The sequence below is a fragment of the Musa acuminata genome, chromosome BXJ1-4 (assembly GCF_036884655.1).
Source record: "Musa acuminata AAA Group cultivar baxijiao chromosome BXJ1-4, Cavendish_Baxijiao_AAA, whole genome shotgun sequence".
In the NCBI taxonomy this organism is placed as follows: domain Eukaryota; kingdom Viridiplantae; phylum Streptophyta; class Magnoliopsida; order Zingiberales; family Musaceae; genus Musa; species Musa acuminata.
This window is the reverse complement of record NC_088330.1, coordinates 19,913,910-19,936,804: the sequence shown is the minus strand read 5'-3', so window position 1 is coordinate 19,936,804 and position 22,895 is coordinate 19,913,910. Positions and strand designations below refer to the sequence as shown.

Here is a 22,895-nt window from a genome sequence, read left to right as displayed (position 1 = left end):
CTCAGTAAAAGGATAATCGAGTTGTAAAAAGTGGTCAGTCTTCGCCTATTGAAGGAAGACCGATAGTGGATGCCAGTGGCCTCGACAGAAGAGGAATCGACAGAGTGGATGTAAGTCACGACGATCGAACCACTATAAAATCTGGTTTGCATTTACTTCTTGCAATTTACATTAACTGCAAACTGCCTTCAATACGTTTACGAATACGCTTTCAATCTAAGCATATTTCCGGAATCGGTTTTAATCATACGAAGAGTTTTTATTAAACCGACGATTTTATCGCTGTACTAATTCACCCCTCTCTCTTAGTGCCGACTCGTTCCTAATAGACTCTTCACTAAATATATATGACTCTATCATTTCAAACATAAATTTAAAGTCACCATAATCTTTACTTATTTTAGAAATGTGGTCAAGAGCTTCATTTAATCTATCATTAAAACAGTTTACTTTGATGAAGGAGGTAAATACTAAGCTCTAATAACTTAACTCACCTTACGTAGTATACAACATCTTAACTTATCACCGCATACACCTAAATTAGTATACAACATCATAAGTTATCACCGCACACACCTAAATTAATTGGCTCTGTTGAGTGAAAACATCGACACAATTGAAATTATTTATTCTCTTATATACTAAGCTTCTATATCACTAGCCTTTTAGTTAGTAACTATTCAAATTATGGTCTACCTCATTAACTACATGTTCACTCCAATCTTATGATACTAGTCACTATTTGAAAGACTATTTTATAAAATCTCAAACTTTCGAAACCTTAAAGTATTTGATTATTTATGTCATCATTGGCTATGTCTTTATTCTTCACATAAGTTAATACCATGATTCAAGTAACGTGTTTTCATCAAGTAATCCCTTGAGCATAATGCTTTTCAATACTTTGATCTTCAAACTCACAAGGCCTTTAAATCATGTCATGTTCTTTTTGTTAAGACCACATATTCCTTCTAAAATCTTATTTCTTTAGTAATGTGAGCCACTACGATAATCATCCATCAGTTGGTTTATATAAGTATACCTCAAACCGCATCAAGGATACCTCAAACCATATCAACTAATGATTCTCTTGTTGGGAAAAACATATTAAAATGAAATAATTTTTTTCCTCTTTGTGTATCAAAATAGGTTCCTCATCAAAATACCAACTTGATATCAAAATACAAATATAAACCAGAATAGCATGAATAATAGAGCAATAAATCAATCATACAGTGAGACTAAATTTTTAATATGGAAAACTCAATGTTGAAAAAAACCACGGGACCATAGTCCACCTCAAACTTCCACTATCAATAGTAATGATAACAGGTTTACAGTAAATCTTCTATAGAAGAACCAGAGGAACATAAAAATATCAAGAACATAGATCTTAGCTCAAGAAGAGCATGTCATCATCACATAGGATTGATCACATCAAAAAAAAATTCTAGGTCTCACAAAGTGGGTATAGTAGGAAAGTACCTCAAAGAGGGTAAACTACAGAAAACTCAAGATCCTAATCTTTCTCTCTCCTTTTCTCTCTCTATTCTTCTGTCTCTCTCTCTCTCTCTCTCTCTCTCTCTCTGTGTGTGCACCGTTGCTCGTTTCCCTCTCTCCTTTTTCTCTCTCTACGTCGCCACAGTTCGCTGTGCGCGTTTGCTACGCACGCTTTGATCTCTAATTCGCTGCCCTCACCTTTTGCATTTTAATTAACATTTGGGCTCAAAAAAGCCCAATTGTCCAAGCCCACATATGAGCTGGACCCAACAATTCTCCCCCTCTAGCTCATATGGTGGGCTGTACCAAGCCCGCTCTTTGTCTACATGCTTCAAGCTTCTCATAAGGCAAAGACTTTATCAACATATATGAACTATTCTCATTGGTATGCACTTTTTTTCAACTGTAATTCTTTCATCTCAAGAATATCACGAATCCAGTGATATCTCACATCAATATGCTTGGATCTAGAATGATATGTTGAATTCTTGGAGAGGTGAATGACGCTCTAACTAACACAATAAACAGTATATCCTTCATGTTTGAAGCTCAATTCCTGTAGAAATTTTTTCATCCATAAAGCTTCTTTGCAGGCTTCAGTAATTGCTATGTATTCTGCTTCTGTGGTTGATAGAGCAACACAATTCTGTAACTTTGATTGCCAAGAGACCGCTCCCCCTACAAATGTCATCAAGAACCCCGAAGTGAACTTCCTGGAATTAGTATCACCTGCCATGTCTGCATCTATATAGCCTTCTAACATAGGTTTATCATTGCCAAAACATAAACATAGCCTGGAAGTACCTCTTAGACATCTTAATATCCATTTCACTACTGCCCAATGTTCCTTTCCAGAATTAGAGAGAAATCGGCTGACAACTCCAACTGCATGAGCTATATCTAACCTAGTACAAACCATAACATACATCAAACTGTCTACTGCAGATGAGTAAGGCACTCTGGACATTTCTTCTTTTTCTTTCTCACTTGTAGGACATTGTTTCGAACTAAGCGACCTGCAAGTGAAGAACAAACTGCTTTGGCTTTACTCACGTTGAATCTTTCAAGAACCTTTTTAATGTAAGTCTCCTGAGATAGCCAAATCTTCCTTCTCTTCCTATCCCGAAGAATCTTCATGCCAAGTATTTGTTTCATCAATCCCAAGTCTTTCATGGTAAAAGACTTAGATCTCTTTGAAGCTTTTCAATTTTACTAGCATCATGACCAACAATCAGTATATCATCAACATATAGCAGTAGAATAATAAAATAATCATATGAAAATTTCTTCATAAACACACAATGATCAGATGTTGTTCTATCGTACCCTAGGCTCATCATAAAGGAATCAAACTTCTTGTACCACTGTCTAGGTGCTTGTTTAAGTCCATATAAGCTTTTCTTAAGCTTACACACCAGTTTTTTTTTTTCCTTGACTATGAAACCTTCTGGTTGCTCTATGTAAATTTCTTCTTCTAAGTCACCATGAAGAAATGTTGTTTTCACATCAAGTTGCTCAACTTCTAAATTCAAGCAGGCAACCAAACTAAGAACAACTCAGATAGAGGATATTTTCACAACTAGAGAAAATATTTCTTCAAAGTCAATACCTTTCTTCTAACTGAATCCTTTCACAATTAGTTATGCCTTGTATCTTTGTTGTGAGCTATTATTTTCAGTCTTCAATTTGTAAACACACTTATTCTTGAGAGCTTTCTTCTCTTTAGGTAACTTTACTAAGTCATAGGTGTGGTTCTCAAGCAAGGATCTCATCTCTTCTTGCATGGCTTTAACCCACTCATTCTTATGCTCATATAGTATAACTTCTTGGTAAGTTTCTGGCTCTCCTCCGTCAGAAAGCATAACATACTCATGTGGAGGATATTTGGTAGATAGTTGTCGCTCTCTAGTGGATCTTCTCAATGGAATCTCAACTAGTGGTGGAGGTGCTTGTTCAGTTGGTTCAACATCATCAACTGTAGAAGTATTATCACTTACATTCTCACCACAATCTTCTTGTTCATCTCCCCCATGATCATCATGAACTACAAGTGAAGGAACTGGACCCAAACTCCAAGGAATATAAATCGAGGTTTCTGGCTTCTCAACATTATCACCATCATCAAACAATTGGTCTTCAAGAAATACAACATCTCTGCTTCTAATAATCTTCTTGTTCACTGAATCCCATAATCTATAACCAAACTCTTCATGACCATATCCCAAGAAGATATATGCTTTTGCCTTACTATCAAGCTTGGACCTTTAATCTTTGGGAATATGAATAAATGTTTTACACCCAAAGACTCTCAAATGATTATAAGATATATCTTTTCCTTTCCATACTATCTCTGGAATATCACCTTTCAGAGGAACTGATGGAGAAAGATTTATAAGGTCAACTATAGTTCTCATAGCTTCCCCCCAAAATGACTTCGGTAACTTGGCGTGAGAAAGCATATACCTAATCCTTTCTTCAGTGATTCCATTTATCCTTTCTGCCACACCGTTCTGCTGAGGAGTTTTAGGAACTGTTTTCTCAAGCCTGATTCCATGGAACCTACAATAATTCTCAAAATGACCCCTGTACTCGCCTCCATTATTTGATTGAATACACTTTAGCTTTCTGCCAGTTTCTCTTTCAACACTAACATAAAACTCCTTGAAAACATCAAGTACCTGGTATTTATATTTCAAAGCAAAAGCCTACACTTTTCTATAATGGTCATCAATAAAAGTAACAAAATAAAGAGCACCTCCAAGAGTTCTAGTTTACATAGTACAAACATAAGTATGAACTAAATCAATAACATTTTGTCTTCTAGATGATGGATATGTATGAAATGCAACTCTATATGTTTTTCCAGCTAAGCAATGATCACAAGATTTAAGAGATGTACCTTGCAACTCTAGTAAGAACTGCTTTCTAGCAAGAGTTTGAAGTCCTTTCTCGCTGATATGATCAAGCCTCTTGTGCCAAAGATCTATACTTTCACCCTTCTGAATTACATTAATATCTCCTTTGTATAGCTTAGCTTTCATGACATAAAAAGAGTTAACTTCTTTCCTCTTGCCATAATTAGAGAACCTTTAGTGAGTTTCCATTTGCTTTCACCAAAATAATGTGCAAAGCCCTCATCATCAAGTCTACCTTTAGATATCAAGTTAAGACAAATATCTGGAACATGCCTTACATCTTTGAGTATCAATTTGCTCCCAATACTAGTCTCCAAGCAAATATCTTCAATACCCACAATCTTAGATGTACCGCTATTTCCCATTCTGACATTACCAAAATCACCAACAGCATAAGATCTAAAGAAATCACTATGAGAAATAACATGAAATGAAGCACTAGAGTCAATTACCCAATTACTATCCTGAGCTATAAGACTGACACAACCGTCATCACAAACAATAGTGATATTACCTTCAACAGCAACTGTATTGGTCTCTTTCTCATTTTTCTTCCTTTCATTCTGTTCTCGCTTTCAAAACCTACACTCTTTCTTCATGTGACTTGGTCTGTTACAGTGAAAATATTTGATATCTCTTCTAGACTTAGATCTTTCTCTATATCCATGTGGATTTTTGCTATGACTTCTTCCACGTCTTTCTTGTTTTTCAGTAACAAATGCACCACAAGAAGATTCACCATATTCTTTCTTTCTAGCATCTTCATTTAGAAAACAATCATATCTATAGTTAAGAGTCTTCTCTGGCGTGGAGTTACAAATTATCACCATATACATTTCTCAACTTTATAATAAAGAGTTGAGAAGAAATAATCCTTACATCTCATCATCTATATTCATTTTCATAGCAACCAACTTTTTACAAGACTCTGAAATAGACTTATGTGCTCAATAATATTACCACCATCTTTATATTTTAAATTTACAAGCCTTCTGAGGAGAGAAATTCTATTTCCCATTGTCTTTTTCGCAAAGAGATTTTCTAACCTTTGACAAATAACATCAGCTCTGGTTTTATCAGAAATATGCTCATGTAGATTTATATACATTCATCTTCTAATATAGGTAATAGCTTTTCTATGTTGAACTTTCCATTCTTCATCGTTTATAGTAAAAGGTTTATCTTTAACCTTGATAGGCTTATATAAATCTTTGCAATAAAGTAAATCTTCCATCATGTTGGGAAATCATTGGGGGTGACATCATGTGCACAGCGGAAGAACAAGAAAACAAAAATCCCCGATTCCCAAAAAGATGTTCGTCGTCGTGCGAAGATTGGTGCGCAAAATCCGCAAAACACAAAACTGCGTATAGAGATTGTGTTACCTAGGGAGATCGTATATCCCTGTTTCCTTGCAGATCCTTAGGAGAGGGTGAAGGAGGTCAAGCGTCCTCCTCTCTAGCGGTGATCCACACAGCAGGGTTGCGACGACGCTCCTCAAAACTCCAGGTCTACTCTAAGGTGGAGAGGGAGAGGAGAATAGGAAAGGCAAGCAAAGACTCTAGCCTATGAGGCTGTGAATCCCTCCTATTTATAGAGATCCCGTGTCAAACCCTAATGGGTCCTTCCCTAGTGGGTATTGGATCTGCATCCAATAAGACAAGGGCTTCGTCGGATATCTCATATCTGAATCTCTACTCATCGCAATGCCTACCATATGTGTGTGACCCTCTAGGCCCAATATCGAGCTGGTCGTGAGTCATACCTGTCAGAACTCCTTCTAACTCAGTGAATTATTATCTCTGTAATAATTCACTCGACTCATCGACTACGGACGTACTAGGCCACTACGCCGTAGTCCCCAGACGATACAGGGGAATCCAATCCATTGGACCTGTCTGTCCTCAGTTACCATGTACCTATAGTCCCTCATCCATCTAATATCCCAGAGACCGTATATCGAGCATGGTGCTGTCAGACCCATACGGTTTCTACTCGAGTCTCGCTCTAATAGGATTCTCCCGGAGAACTCTTTCTCTCTCAATCCGAATGACCCTAGCTAGGGATTTGTCTGAGCAAGAACACATAGGATATTCCTCTCATGACGCCGAGAGTGGATGATCCTCTATTGACACTCAATAGCCCTCGTAAGGTCGACTACCACTCCCAATGACCAGCTGTACTAGATCTGGGGACAGCCAAACCTATAAGTCTGGTATCAAAGAGTGGAGCACTCATACAGGACATCCTTGGTGTCTCAAGTCTAAGGACCAGATACACCACTAGGACTACGGAATCGCTGTCTGACAATAAGGCATCATCAACCATCCAACATTCCGTAAGCGGATCAATCAGTGAACTCATTCTCCAATGAGCACCTGTACTGTATCCCTAGTGTCCCTACACGAGCAGCTATGAGACCAGCTGCATCCATCATATGGACGGGTATACAGCACACCAGTCTATCCGGTTATCACAATGTCCCTCTCGAGTAACCTATGACCAGGATTATTTAGGATATGTGTTTAAAGGTGAATCGATCTCATTATCGTGATCTCATCACGATCCGATTCCCATTGCACAAATCCAAGGACATCACAATATATATATGTATTTATGCAATAGTTATAAAGTGATATACGCCAAAATATAATAAGCAAAAAGATTCTGTATCAAGTCACACGTGCCATCACTCACGTGATTGGCTTGCTGGGCACCTATGACTAGCACATCATACGTCTTCAAGTCGAATAATTTGACGAGTTCAATTTAATCATACTATCTGACTGCTCCATTTAAATCACACTAGAAAAAACTAGTAACAAATAACCTGTTGCTCTGATACAACTTGTTGGGAAAAACCTGTTAAAACGAAATAATTCTTTTATCTCTTTGTGTATCAAAATGTGTTCCTCATCAAAATATCAACTTGATATCAAAAAGTAAATATCAACTAGAATAGCATAAACAATAGAGCAATAAATCAATCACATAGTGATACTAAATCTTTTAACATGGAAAACGCAATGTGGGAAAAAACCATGGGACCGTAGTCCACCTCAAACTTTCACTATCAATAGTAATGATAACATGTTTATAGTAAATCTTCTCTAGAATAACCAGAGGATCATAATAACATCAAGAACATAGATCTTGGCTTAAGAATAACATATTATTATAATATAGGATGGATCACATCAAAAAGGAATTCTAAGTCTCACAAAGTAGGTATAGCAGGAAAGTACCTCAGAGAGGGTAAACTATAGAAAACTCAAGATCCTAATCTTTCTCTCTCCTTTTCTCTCTCTATTCTTCTCTCTCTCTCTCTCTGTGTGCTGCTCCTCACTGCGCACGCTCGTTGCTCGTTGCTCACTGCCCTCTCTCCTTTTTCTCTCTCTCTGCGCCGCTATAGTTCGCTACGCGTGTTCGCTGTGTACACTATGATCTCTAATTTGCTGCCCTCACCTTTTTCCTTTTAATTAACATTTGGGTTCAATAAAGCCCAATTGTCCAAGCCCACATATGGGCTGGACCCAACACCTCAAAATTTGTACTCTCTTATTACCTTAGTTCAATAATACCTTACCTCTTCTACAACTTCTCCATCCACCTCTCCATCAATTCATTTTGCAATACCCAATGATACAATATCTTTGGCACTATAAATAATATCCTTACCCTCTCTTCAACCAAGTGATACCAAAGTGTATCAGTTTGATCAGGTTGTTGGGTTCAGCCCATATGTGGGCTTAGACTGATTATTTGAGCCCAAATCTGATTTATTAAAAAAAATAAAAATAAAATGAAGTGGTGTGCGTGACATGAGGAGGGCAGCGAAGGCGTGCATGCAGTGAATAATGGTGGCACTGAGAGAGAGAAAAGGACAAAAAGTTAAGATTTTAGGGCTTTTGCTAGATGATCGAGCAACTAAATTTCATTAGTTTTGGCTCAAATTTTATGTAAAAATTTTTTGCAATAAGCTCTATAATTTTAATGGTATCGATCTATAGTTTATCTTTTCTAATGTACTTTCCTTTTATACCTACTTTGTGAGACCTAAAATTTTTTTTCATGAAATCCATCTTTGGTGATGATAAATTAATACTGAACCAAGATTCATGTTCTTGATATTACTATGATCCTTTGGTTATTCTGGAGAAGAGTTACTATAAATATATTATCATTATTAGTGATAGTGGAAGTTTGAAGTGGACTACGGTCCCGTGGTTTTTCCTACATTGGGTTTTCCATTTAAAATTCCAATGTCTCACTTTTTGATTAATTTATTATTCTACTGTTTATGCTTCTCTAGTTAATATTTGCTTTTGATAACAAGTTCATATTTTTATGAGGAACTCATTTTGATACAAAGAGGGAAAATAAATTATTCCGCTATAATAGTTTTTCCCAATAAATGATATCAGAGCAATAGATTGTTTAGTGCTAGTTTTTTTTCTTGTGTGATTGAAATGGAATAGTCAGATAGTATGATTAAATTTAACTCATCAAATTATTCGCGTATGATAAAATATTTGCTCTATTGTAAAGATTTGTACAAACCCATCAAGGTTAAAGATAAACCTTCTACTATGGAAGATGAGGAATAAGATGTTCAACATAGAAAAGCTATTGTCTATATTAGAAGATGGATAGATATAAATTTGTATGAATATATTTCTGATGAAACTAAAGCTGATGTTGTTTGGCAAACGTTAGAAAATCTTTTTACGAAAAATATAGTGGGAAATAGAATTTCTCTCCTCAAACGGCTTATAAGTTTGAAGTATAAAGATGGTGATAATATTATCGAGCATATAAGCCTGTTTCAGAGTCTTATAAATAAATTGATTGCTATGAAAATGAATATAGATGATGAGATGCAAGGATTATTACTTCTTAGCTCTTTATTGGAAAGTTTGGAAACGTATGTGGCGACAATTTATAACTTCACATCAAAGGGGACTCTAACTATAGATATGGTTAAAGACAGTTTGCTAAATGAAGATGTCAAAAGAAAAGAACAGTGATAATCTTCTTCTAGTGCATTTGTTACTGAAAAATAAGAAAGACATGAAAGAAGTCATAGTAAAAATTCACATGATTATAGTGGAAGATCCAAATCTATAAGAGATATAAAATATTTCCACCGTAACAAACCAGGTCACACGAAGAAAGAGTGTAGGTTTTGGAAGCGAGAACAGGATGAAAGGAAGAAAAATAAGAAAGAGGTAAATACAATTGATGCTAAAGATATATCATTATTGTCTATGATGACGATTGTGTCAATCTTGCAGCTCGGGACAGTAACTAAGTAATTGACTCTGGTGCTTCATTTCATGATACTTATCATAGTGATTTCTTCAGATCTTACACTTTTGGTGATTTTGGTAATGTCAGAATAGGAAACAATGGTACATCTAAGATTGTGGGTATTGGAGATATTTGCTTGGAGATCAGTATTGGGAGCAAATTGATACTCAAAGATGTTAGTTATGTTTCAAATATTAGTCTTAACTTGATATCTACAGGCAAACTTGATGATGAGGGACTTACATGCTATTTTGGTGAAAGCAAATGGAAACTCACTAAAGGTTCTCTAATTATGACGAGAGAAAATAAGCTAAATTTTTTTTTATATCATGGAAGCTAAGCTACACAAAGGAGAGATTAATGCAATTCAGAAGGGTGAAAGTATATATCTTTGGCATAAGAGGCTTGGTCATATCAGCGAGAAGGGACTTCAAACTCTTGCTAGAAAGCAATTCTTATTAGAGTAGCAATGTACATCTCTTAAATCTTATGATAATTTCTTAGTTGGAAAAACATATAGAGTTGCCTTTCATACATATCCATCATCTATAAGATCAAATATTATTGATTTGATTCATACTGATGTTTGTACTATACAAACTAAAACTCTTTGAGGTGCTCTTTTGTTTTGTTACTTTCATTGATGATCATTCTAGAAAAGTTTGGGGTTTTATTTTGAAATCTAAAAACTAGGTACTCGATATTTTCAAAAAGTTTCATGTCAGTATTGAAAGAAAAATTTACAAAAAGCTAAAGTGTGTTCGAGCAAATATAGTGGCAAGTACAAGAGCCATTTTTAGAATTATTACAAGTTTCATGGTATCAGACTTGATAAAACAGTTCCTAAAACTCCTCAATAGAATAAAATGATAGAAAGGATGAACAAAACCATTGAAGAAAGGATTAGGTGTATGCTTTCCCATGCCAAGTTACCTAAGCCATTTTGGGGGTAGGCTATGAGAACTACAATTGACCTGATAAATATTTCTCCATTAGTTTCTCTGAAAGGTGATGTTCCAAAGAGAGTATGGAAAGGAAAAGATATATCTTACAATCCCTAGAAAGTCTTTGGGTGTAAAGTATTTGTTCATATTCTCAAAGATGAGAGGTCCAAGCTTGATAATAAAGTAAAAACATATATATTCTTAGGGTATGATCATGAAGAGTTTGGGTATAGATTATGAGATCTAGTGAACAAAAAGATTATTAGAAGCAAAGATTTTGTGTTTATTGAAAACCAATTATTTGATGATGGTGATAATGTTGAGAAACTAAAAACTTCTGTTTATATTTCTTGGAGTTTGGGTTCAGTTCTTTCACTTGTAGTTCATGATAATCATCGGGGAGATGATAAAAAAGATTGTTGTGAGAATGTCAGTAATGATACTCCTATAGTTGATGATGTCGAACTAACTGAACAAGCACATACACCACCAGTTGAGATTCCATTGAGAAGTTCCACAAGAGAGCGATAACTATCTACCAGATATCCTCTATATGAGTATGTTATGCTTACTGATGGGAGAGAGTCATAAACTTACCAAGAAGCTATTCTACATGAGCATAAGAATGAGTGGGTTAAAGCCATACAAGAAAAAATGAGATCCTTGCTTAAAAACCATATCTATGACTTTAGTAAAGTTGCATAAAAAGAAGAAAGCTCTCAAGAATAAATGAGTTTATAAATTAAAGACTGAAAATAATAGTTCACAACAAAGATACAAGGCACAACTAGTTGTGAAATGATTCAATCAGAAGAAAGGTATTAACTTTGAAGAAAATATTTTCTCTTGTGGTGAAAATGTCCTCTATCCGAGTTGTTCTTAGTTTGGCTGCCTTCTTGAATTTAGAAGTTAAGCAACTTAATGTGAAAACTATATTTCTTCATGGTGACTTAGAAGAAGAAATTTACATAGAGCAGCCAAAAGATTTCAAAGTCAAGGGAAAAGAAAATCTAGTATGCAGGATTAGAAAAAGCTTATATGAATTCAAACAAGCACCAATACAGTGATATAAGAAGTTTGATTTCTTTATGATGAGCCAAGGGTACAATAGAATAATATCTGATCATTATATGTTTACAAAGAAGTTTTCAAATAATAATTTAATTATTCTTCTGTTATATGTTGATGATATGCTGATTATTGGCCATGATGCTGGTAAAATTGAGAAGCTTAAAAGTGACCTAAGTAAGTCTTTTGCCATGAAAGACTTGGGATCGGTGAAACAAATACTTGTCATTAAGATTCTTCGTGATAGGAAGAAAGGAAAGATTTGGCTATCTTAAGAGACCTACATTAAAAAGGTTCTTGAAAGATTTAACACGAGTAAAGTCAAAGCAGTTTGTTCTTCACTTGTAGGTCATTTCAAGATTAGTTCAAAACAATGTTTCACAAGTGAGAAAGAAAAAAAAAAAATATCCAGAGTGTCTTACTCATCTGTAGTAGGCATTTTGACGTATGCTATGGTTTGTACTAGGGCAGACATAGCTCATGTAATTAGAGTTGTCAGTCGATTTCTCTCTAATCCTAGTAAGAAACATTAAGCAGCAGTAAAATGGATATTAAGATATCTAAGAGGTACTTCTAGGTTGTGTTTATATTTTGGCAGTGATGAACCTATGCTAGAGGGATACATAGATACAGATATGGTAGGTGATATTGATTTTAGGAAGTTCACTTTGGGATTCTTGATGACATTTGTAGGGGGAGCAGTCTCTTGGCAGTCTAAGTTACAGAATTGTGTTGCTCTATCAACCATAGAAGCAAAATATATAGCAATTATTAAAGCCTATAAGGAAGCTTTGTAGATGAAAAAGTTTCTATAGGAATTGAGCTTGAAACAGAAAGGATATACTGTTTATTGTAATAGTTAGAGTGTCATTCACCTTTCCAAGAATTCAACATATCATTCTAGATCTTAGTATATTGATGTTAGATATCACTCGATTCGTAATGTATTTGAGATGAAAGAATTACACTTGAAAAATGTACATACCAATGAGAATGTATTAGATATGTTAACAGTCTTTACCTAAGGAGAAGCTTGAAGTATGTATATGAAGAACGGGCTTAGTACAACCCACTATATGAGCTAGAGGAGGAGAATTGTTGGGTCCAGCCCATATGTGAGCTTGGACTAGATGATTTAGGCATTAAGCCCAAATCTGATTTATTAAAAAAATAAAAAAAGAAAGTGGTGTGCATAACATAAGGAGGGCAGTGAAGGCATGCGTGCAGCGAACAGTGATTGACACTGAGAAAAGGAACATAGAGAAAAAGAAAAAAAAAATTAAAGTTTTAGGATTTTTGGTTGATGATCGAGCAGCTAAACTTCGTTAGTTTCAACTCAAATTTTATGTGAAGAATCCTTGTAGTAAACTCTACAATCTTAACGGTATCGATCTATAGTTTATCCTCTCTAAAGTGCTTTCATATTATACCCATTTTGTGATACCTAAGATTTTTTTTTCATGAAATTCATCTTTGGTGGTGATGATATGTTAATGTTGAACCAAGATCTGTGTTCTTGATGTTACTATGATCCTTTGGTTATTCTGGAGGAGTTACTATAAACCTGTTATCATTATTATTAGTGATAGTGGAAGTTTGAAGTAGACTATGATCCCGTGGTTTTTCCCGTATTAGGTTTTTTACATAAAAATTTTAATGTCTCACTTTGTGATTAATTTATTATTTTATTATTTATGCTACTCTGGTTAATATTTATTTTTAATAACAAGTTGGTATTTTGATTAGGAACTCATTTTAATATACAAAAAGGGAAAATAATTATTTCACTATAATAATTTTTCCCAACATAGGTACATGTCGCTAACTCTTCATCAATTTACATACTATCAACACAACCTAATCATACTACTAAGTTTAAACATCATACGATAATATAATCAAAAAATAACATATTCAAATTACGTCAAATCTTTGATCTTCACATTGTTATAAATTCTTTGTCTAACCCTTTTGAACCCATAAGTATTACTCAGACCCAAAAATCTCTATATTAGCACAAAGTCATATGTAAGGAATAAAATATTATACTCTACAATATCATATGGACCTTTATATTATCTTACATCACACAAAATGTCATCAAGTGTAAATAGATTTTTTGAATTAAGAGAAACCAAATAAATATATTACTAGATATAAAGCACATATAATGGGCAAAGTATTTCACCAACGACTAGGTATTGATTTTACAAATACCTTCGATCTAATCATTAAACCAATGATAATTTGATTTATCCAAAGTATGACTATCACTTAAAGTTGGTATGTATGTCAATAAGATATTAACAATTTTTTTTTTGAAAGAGACATTAACTAAATATATATCTTTATGCATTAATCCCGTAACTATTTATTGATTTTGCTAAAGCTCGAAGAGCCTACTATACTTAGATTATTTTTTATTGTCAATTGACTTCATCAACTCTATATCCAATAGTCTTTATTCCTACAATAACAAAGAACTATATATACTAATTTATATGGTTGATATTATCATTATAGATACAAATTTTATAAAGATCAAATTATTTTTTATCAAAGATTTAAGAATATGAAGCTATTTTCTAGGAATAGAAGCAACATTCATATCTTCCAGATTTTTCATACATAAAAAAAAAAAATACATTTGAGATCTATTATGTATATTATGAAAGATGAACATATAAAAATATCATAAAAATTATCATCCCATTTTTTTTCACTAAATCACTCAATTTTTATGATGATAGTTTTACTATGGATCCCATATATTGAATCTTTATAGTATTTATCTCTATTAAATTTTTTATCTACAATCAATAATAGATTATTATAATTAATATATCAACTTTTTACTGCGTTGATAAGTATAATACAATATCATAAAAGAACTCCAATGTCGGGTTTCCTACCAACGAATCACCAGTTAGCACATCCAAAGAACTAGTCGGCCTCATCTTCTCCATCTGAAGAGTAGGAGATCGAAAATGAAGACGACGAAGAAGATTGTACTTACTCTTAGTGCGAGTCGAGGGGGTGTTCCCTTGCGACCAGGGAACGACGGGGGGATCGTCGACGAGTGGATCGCTGCCGATGCCGCGCCGGTCACCGTTCGACAGAGACATCCAAAGCGGAATCAACGAGTTTGTCTTTTATTGGGGTTAAGAAAGCAGCAGCAAAGTCAGTCACCCCTGATTGTTTACGAGGTCACGTGGCTTCCACGTTTTGTGGGACCCGAACGAAGATATGTACACGTCAATATTTGCCAGTTGTGATACGATCGATTTAATCGGGCTAAACAACTCGGACAGGACTCGGACTCGGACTCGGATCCGATTTTGTCATGGATTTGGATCCGATGCACGTTAAAGTGGAAACCAGCCTTGCAATAGTTCGTTCTATATAAACGCCCCACCCTCGGCCTCTCCTCCTCTCAGAAACAAGCCAGAAAACCCTAGCCGGCTCACAAGGGCTTCCCCCGTTCGTCGCTTCCGACCCGCGACATGGTGCGCGCTCTCTCTCTCTCTGTCTCTCTCTCTCTCTCTGGGCTTTTCCCTTTGCTTATCGTTTCCCCTCTATGATTTTGTTCATTTGCAGGCGGATTCTCCACGCAGGAGGTAAGTCCATCTGCCGAGATCAACCTTTCCCACGAATAATTTTCCTTTTCTGATGCCCTATTTTGTTTATTTTAATGCCCTTTTCTATTAGAAATTACTTTGCGGTATTGTGTCATTATTTTCGTTACATTTGGTTAAAGACCTTTTACTTCCCCCTACAATTGTAGGCACCAAATATTAATTTTTTTTACATACAAAGTTCATCTATTGAGAGATTATTATTGGAAGCATTTGAAAAGCCAGATCTTATATCAGTCTGACTCAAACGCGTCAAAGTTGATACTTTATCCTATAAGTTGTCAAATGCCTACATTTAGTTCGTTTAATTTGATAGGTATACGTTTTTAGAGTAGCATTTTTAAAGTTCTAATGTTATCTTGCTGAGAAGTTATGATAGTTTAGTGGGTTGCAGACTTTTTTGATTAATTTGATTCTCAGACTATTGTTACCTTGGAGTTGAGCTTTGTGGGCTTTATTTGTGAAGCATGAGGTAGATTCATACGACTGCGCAATTAGATTCCATCACCAGTCATTCTGTATCTTAAACTTTATACCAATTGTCAAGGGTTTGCGATTTCAGCTGGATTATCTGTTCTAAACTCTGCCAATGAGCATTGCATCACCATGACTTCTATAGCCATCATACTTCACTGTTTTGATTCTTGTATATGATTCCTTCCTGTAGATGATTTGACTTGCTTACGGTATAACGACTAGTAAGTGGCTAACAATGAATGATCATTCATCTCTTGGAAGCTGATCCTTGGCCAGGATATTCTTCATCATTTCATGATGTGAATAGGTCCTGCATGCCACATGGGGTTTAGACAAACGAAAGACTAACACATAAAAAGCCCGGCAACATGTGGATTTGTGGTTTCAATCCATGTTATTTTACTAAAACAATTGAACTTTTATGGTTTTTGAAAATTTCAGAGTTGGTCTGTGTAAAGTTCTGTTGAAAAGAAACGAAAGGCTATAGAAGTGATTATGATCCACATGTGAACATTAGAGAGACATTTCTGGCATCTTTGATAACCAATATTTGGTATCGTATGTGTTGTTACTGCTTCCAACTTGTTCATCTTGGTCTGGCCCGTTTTGACCGTTGTATTGATTGGTCCCTGGTTTGATGAACATGAGTTCATGAAGAACATAATGGCTCGCATTATGTTGCCATGAGATGCCACTCCACCTCAGCAAAAAAGAAATCAATTATATCAGTCATTCTTGTGAATGAAGAATAAAGATTGGTAATCACACACTGAAACTAACATTAAAGCGACTAGTACACTTCACGTCTATATCTATTACCTGCAATTATTAAACATGGCTTCTTATTTGATAGTTGATACTGCATAATGTTGGCTTATTTATTTTATTAGTTTTAGCTATCAAATTACTTGATATGCATCATAGTTGACTTATTTATCTTACCTTTCTGGGAATGAATATTTCCGCTAGCTATGCCTTTTGGCTCAGCTATCAACTGTCCTCTGTCTATTCTTAGTTATGGGTTTTGATATAATGAACATTTAGAAGCCTTCATTGTGATAGTCATCTAGACCATTCAACTAGCTGAGCCAGGTGGCTGGGACCTGATGCCTTGCTGCATCAGACTCTTTGACTGAAATTGGACATGATGCTTTGTGGTTACCCTTTCTCAGTTTTAATACCTTTTCGTGTCGTGTGTTGCATATCACCTACTAAGAGAGCAAACATTCCTTTAAAGTATGTGGATACTGAAATGTTTTTAGCTTTTTTCAGTTGATACAATGGTGAAGTTTTGCTTATCTGGTACCTTTCCAGGTACTCACGGTCCCCATCTCCATACAAGGGTGGCTCTAAAACAAGGCCTCGGTCCATGGGTTTGTCCCACTCCAGATCTCAGTCTCCTCGGCCTAGAAACCACACAAGGTCACGATCCAGAAGTCATGACAGGTCCTTTTTCTCTCCCTTTTGATTTGCTAATTCTGGTAATTTGTTAAATATGATGTTTGATGTTTGATGTTCTAATTTTCTTTTCATTTTGTAATGGCAGGAATGAAACGGCGAATCATGGAAATACTCTTTATGTAACAGGACTTTCATCCAGGGTTACAGAAAGGGACTTGGAGGATCACTTCTCCAGGGAAGGAAAGGTTGGTTTGTGCTGTACATTCTTTTTGTAGGTGTCTAGTTGTCTTAATCAATTTTTGTTTGTTAGGTTGTTGGATGTCACCTAGTTGTTGAACCTCGCACACGTGCCTCTCGTGGTTTTGCATTTGTGACCATGGACACCACGGAAGATGCAGACCGTTGTATCAAGTATCTCAATCAGTCAATCCTGGAAGGAAGATGTATAACGGTGGAGAAGGTATGATTGCCTCATAGATATATTGACCATTGTGGATATTTTGGCAATGCTGCCTCTATGTTCTTTAAACTTTGGCATGTTTGCTTTGTCTCTATTTAACTTTGAGGTTTTTGGTTACCTTCAGAAGACATTGCGGTCAGATATGTTGGCAGCAATCAAAGATGATGAGTTCATCAATATCAACTTAACTCAATACAGCTTGATGAATGGCCAGCCTAACAGTTTTCCATGCATCAGATCAACTTAACAAATCACAAATTTCCAACTAAACAACATCCGAATCATCTTCAACTCGCACAACTAATCAACGGACATTACCAACTCATAGTCGGACGTAATGGTATCTTATTTGTAGCATTCAACTAAGGCTGCTTGTCATGCTTTTGTATTTGTGGTCTCTTAGTCTTAAATGTTTCAGTAGATTTTTTCCATTTGGCAATGAGGCTTCCATACTTGTCTTTTTCTGTTTTGTGGTTCTTAGCAGCATAAGTCGTACTGTTCTCTTTCTGTTTATGATGATGTGCTCTGTTTGGGAGAGGGGAAATTTGAAGATATACCACATGTCTTGTTTCTTTTCAGTCAAGGAGGGGACGCCCACGAACACCTACACCGGGAAAGTACCTTGGTGTGGTCAGCACACGAGACAGTGAGTTCCCTCCCTCTCCCATGTAACTGATGTACCAACTATTTATAGGTGATTTGCTCATGAGTTGCCCCCTGTGCAGGTTATCAAAGCGATCGTGGAAGATACTATGGAGGCTACAGCCGCGATGACTATGGTGGTGGTGGTGGTGGCTATCGCAGATCTCCAAGACACTCTCCTTACTGGGGCGGCGGCTCCCCACGGAGGTCACCATATGGTGGTAGGTCCAGAAGAGAACAATCCAGGTCACCTTATTATGCATACAGAAGCCCAGAGAGAGCTGCAGGCTATGGGCGTCGCCCAAATGGCTATGGTAGGTAGATTTTTGGTCATTTTATCCCCCTCCATCAAACCAGATCGTCAATTGATAGCTTTGCAGTTACAGTGTGTGTCTCAGACTTGGAATGCTTGTTTGCGTTGCTTGCTTGTAATTCTCTAGTAAGCATCCAGAGTAGATGTTGAACAAGTTGGTCCTTTTTTGAATTATGGTGGTGTTCTGGTTATATGTGGAGTTTGTGCGTGTGTTTCTTCTTGAGACATGCACTTGATGTGATGCAAGTGATGCGCGATCAATTTATTTGTCACTACATGAATGTATAATCAATTTATAAGTGTCAGTATCTATTCGAGGCTCAAACGAGCGAATGAATGTAAAAGCAAAAAAATAAAAAAAAACAAATTCAATCGTGATTAAATGTTATTAATTTTGATTTATATAAAATTAAAATTTTCTTACTCAAGAACAGTATTATTATATTTTTTAATTAAAATTAAAATTATTTAAATATTTTTTTTTATTTTTAAACATTGTAATGGAGATTAAAAACATTGGATGCTTCTTCTTTTTTTTATCATATGTAATTAGTTTCTTCTTCTTTTTTTTTTCTATTTCTATTCCTTTATCATAAAAGAAAAAAAAAATTGCTGCTATTCTTGTTTTATCCCTTTCAATCATTTCCTCTCTCTCTCTCTCTCTCTCTCTCTCTCTCTCTCTCTCTTTCTCTCTCTCGGAAATCCGGAAGTCCCCATCTGTTTCCCCGTCTGATTGCATCTATCAAAAAGCAAAGAAATGGTTCCGACTGTGGTCTGTACCACTCCCTAACCTTCCCACGTCCCATGTCTCCTATCTCCCACCTACCCAAGCACTCAAACAAAGACAAAACCAAGAAGCCGGGCGTCGGGTGGTATTGAAGGGTTGGTGTGCACAATATTGTGGGCTGCCGGAGTTGCCCCGCCGTGGTTTTCTGCACCACCCAGTGGACCCTATGTGCTGGGATGAGGCCATCGAGCAGCTACCACATCCCCCCCACGTATTATCTATTACTGGGAAGGAAGGGGATTCAAGTTGATTGATTACTTGTTCCTTTAAACAAAACAGTTGTTGACTAGTGTTTCCTTCCTCAACGATTGACCGTCAGTCATGCAAGCCGGTACCCATGTACTGATCATGGAAGCGTCACGGACGGAATCGAGTTGCTGATGCACAATCATGGAGTCAAGGCATCATAAAATAGACAGACACTTAACTCGATACAAAATGCGGCAGGAGGAAGAACACCAGATGTGAGACTCGATTGGGATATCGAACTACTAAGATGAGATAAATGAGATGGGCTTTGTCTGAGTAGCAAAACAAGGGATGTGTTCACATGGAGATGGAGACAAAGAGGCATCCCAAGAGTAGCCCAGAGGAGCGACCACCACCAAGGCGGCCACACCGCCAACTTGCACCCCTGCGCCAGGCCGACGTCCTGCCAAGTCGCTCACCCACCCGCTTCCCTCCCAAGCCAACCACCCCCGACCCCGTCGTCTTGCCGTTACCTGTTACGGTGGTGCGTGTCCACCCAGCGATATTGTCGCGATCGGTCGTACGTGTGCTGCGAACCTGACACGGCCTCTGCTCCCTCCTCTCCCCCTCGTTTTCGTTTCCGTCACGCTTGCGGGCCAACCCCTCGCAGGCCTTCCCATTATTATATCACCCCCTCTACGATTGCAGATTTCCGTGAAAGCGACCACATAGAGAGAGAGAGAGAGAGAGAGAGAGAGAGAGAGGTAGTGGAAGCAGATTCCATTCCGATTGATGGTGGTGCAATGCCACCGTACATTACTGCATACTATATTGCATTTAGCGCGGAGAATAATTGTTCTTTAAGGTTGCAGATACAGTGTTCCTCGCCGTAGGGCAGGCAAGGAATGGAGCTCGATGAGCATGGCTTCCTGGAGGAGCTGCTCGCCCTGAGAAGAGATGATTGGGACTCTGACTCGTTTCCAGCTGGAATGGGCGAGTTCTTCTTCCCCTGCGACGGCGGCTTGGACTGCTTCCAGCAGATCAGCCCACACGCGTTGGCTCCCCTGAGCTTTCCGCAGGCTTTCGACGTGACCGTGGAGCCTAATTTCGACGGTTTGAGTGAGGTATGCTGTCCGATCGCCGGCCCGTACTCGGCGCCGGCACCGGAGATCCAGTCTTCCTCGCTAGATGACGGCGAGCTTGGCCTCGCTCGCAAGGTGGAGCCGGCGATGTTTCGGTTGGATGGCTGTGTGGAGAGGAAAAAGAAGAAGAAGAAGAAGCTCGAGGGGATGCCTTCCAAGAACTTAATGGCGGAGCGGCGGAGAAGGAAGAGACTCAACGACCGGCTCTCCATGCTGCGGTCCGTCGTCCCTAAGATTAGCAAGGTGAAGTACCTCAGAACCTCATAGATTCTGCTGCGAGATGGACTGATAGAAATCTGGATCCAACAGATGGACAGAACATCCATTCTGGGCGACACCATCGACTACATGAAGGAGCTCATGGAGAGGGTCAAACGCCTGCAGCAGGAGATGGACGTCGGCCCAGAACAGCCGAATCTACTGAGCACCAACGAGATCTTAGCGAGGAAGTCCCCCAAGGTAAGATACAGAGAGGGCCTTGTGCTCGGTTCAAGCTGAATGCCATCGACAGATTAAGAACAATCAATCCTGTATGCAGTTCGACGTGGAGAGAAGAGATAGCGACACACGGATCGAGATCTGCTGCGCGGCAAAGCCAGGCCTGCTGCTGTCGACGGTGAACACACTGGAGGCCTTGGGGCTTGAGATCCAACAATGTGTCGTGAGTTGCTTCAGTGACTTCGGATTGCAGGCTTCTTGCTCTGAGGTAGGTATCTACGCCGGACCCGTTTCGCTCCGGCCATGAGCTGTTGTTCACGGTGGTCTGCCGTCAACTGCAGGGCATAGATCGGTGGGCGGTCGTCGGCGCCGAGGACATCAAGCAAGCGCTCTTGAGGAATGCAGGCTATGGTGGGAGGTGTCTATAGATGAATGGGTTCGGTGGCCGCTTGCAAATGTCTGATGAGTTCTTCTTGCTTCCGTCGTCACCGAGACCTTCACACAGGCCTTAACCAAGCCATCAATTCTTTCTCGAGTAGGAAGCATCTGCTGTGAATGATGGAAGAATCGATTGATGCAGGTGTCAAGATGAATGTGTGTTACTAAGACGATTGTTCATGAAGATCTTGATCACTTAAGACATGGACAATGTGGACTTGTAAGATATCTCAAAGTAATAGTTCGATGTGCAGTCCTTAGCTTCCTTCTCTTACTCTTTGGTTACATTGATGCCATATTTATGCTCTCTAAGCTCCATCCATTGTTCAGAGAGAGAGAGAGAGTGTGTGTGTGTGTGTGTGTGTGACACAAAGTGCCTTTTTCCACCCAACTGGTTCATGAATCTCTAAGAACGTAGCAGCATTTGGATTCTCTGAGAAAAGGGCGATGACCATATCTATGAGAAAGATGTTTTTCCTGACTTGATGTGCTAATTGCGTGAGCTTATACATGGACTCAAAGTTCATCATTGAATCAATTAGGTTGTGAAGGCAATCAAAGTTGGAACTATCATAACATGGTTTTGAGGAGGTTCTATATGTAGTTAGTCAAAGATTCAGCTAACCAACTGTTGTCATATTGTTTGGACTTTGGCTAAGATGGAAGGAGACTGCCAGCCACACTTTAAAGAGTTCAGATTCATCTTTGACTCTTACATCATTTTGTGCTTCAAGCTGTCATTTGCAGTAGAAAAGGGCATGAAATGTCAGATGCCACATAATCCCTTCATGACTGTGCCAAATTAATCTGCACTAATAATGTAAGATATCATCATCATCTTTGGTGAAGTCAATCTGCTGGGTACTGTAGCGAAAGATGTGAGAACATCCATGGCCAGTTCCAAGGTTTGTAGGTCATGTTCAACTTGTGAGTGCCCTACAAATCTGACATCTGAACAGATCACCAGATTTTGTTCTTCTGGGAAGAAGAAGAGGCTAAGATATGTACTAAAATCAAACAAAGAAAAACGGATCCAAGATTTGTATAGAATTCAACCATCTTTACAGTGAGTTGCAATATTTTTGACTATCTATGACATAATCTTTAAGTATTCAACCAAGAGAGGCATTTTCTCCAAGATATATATATATATATATATATATATATATATATATATAGTTTTATTATATCGATTGAGATTTAAGTAGATGAAGTAATCTTTCTCAACTTTTTAAG

General features: G+C 37.5%; 2 protein-coding genes across 2 annotated transcripts; both read left to right on the top strand.

The window, feature by feature from the left end:
• The first annotated feature begins 15,148 nt into the window (after positions 1 to 15,148).
• On the top strand, positions 15,149 to 18,856 carry LOC135650097 (serine/arginine-rich splicing factor SR45a-like). Its single transcript, XM_065169235.1, has 7 exons — positions 15,149 to 15,243; positions 15,335 to 15,354; positions 17,164 to 17,295; positions 17,396 to 17,495; positions 17,561 to 17,710; positions 18,290 to 18,356; positions 18,436 to 18,856. The coding sequence occupies exons 1-7, from the start codon at positions 15,241 to 15,243 to the stop codon at positions 18,672 to 18,674; spliced, it is 711 nt and encodes a 236-aa protein (XP_065025307.1). The 5' UTR covers positions 15,149 to 15,240; the 3' UTR covers positions 18,675 to 18,856.
• Positions 18,857 to 20,398: 1,542 nt separating this feature from the next.
• Positions 20,399 to 22,229, top strand: LOC135672459 (transcription factor BHLH3-like). The gene is made up of 4 exons (XM_065180939.1): positions 20,399 to 21,026; positions 21,093 to 21,242; positions 21,322 to 21,489; positions 21,563 to 22,229. Exons 1-4 carry the CDS (start codon positions 20,547 to 20,549, stop codon positions 21,647 to 21,649), a joined length of 885 nt encoding a protein of 294 aa, XP_065037011.1. The 5' UTR covers positions 20,399 to 20,546; the 3' UTR covers positions 21,650 to 22,229.
• The last annotated feature ends 666 nt before the right edge of the window (positions 22,230 to 22,895 follow it).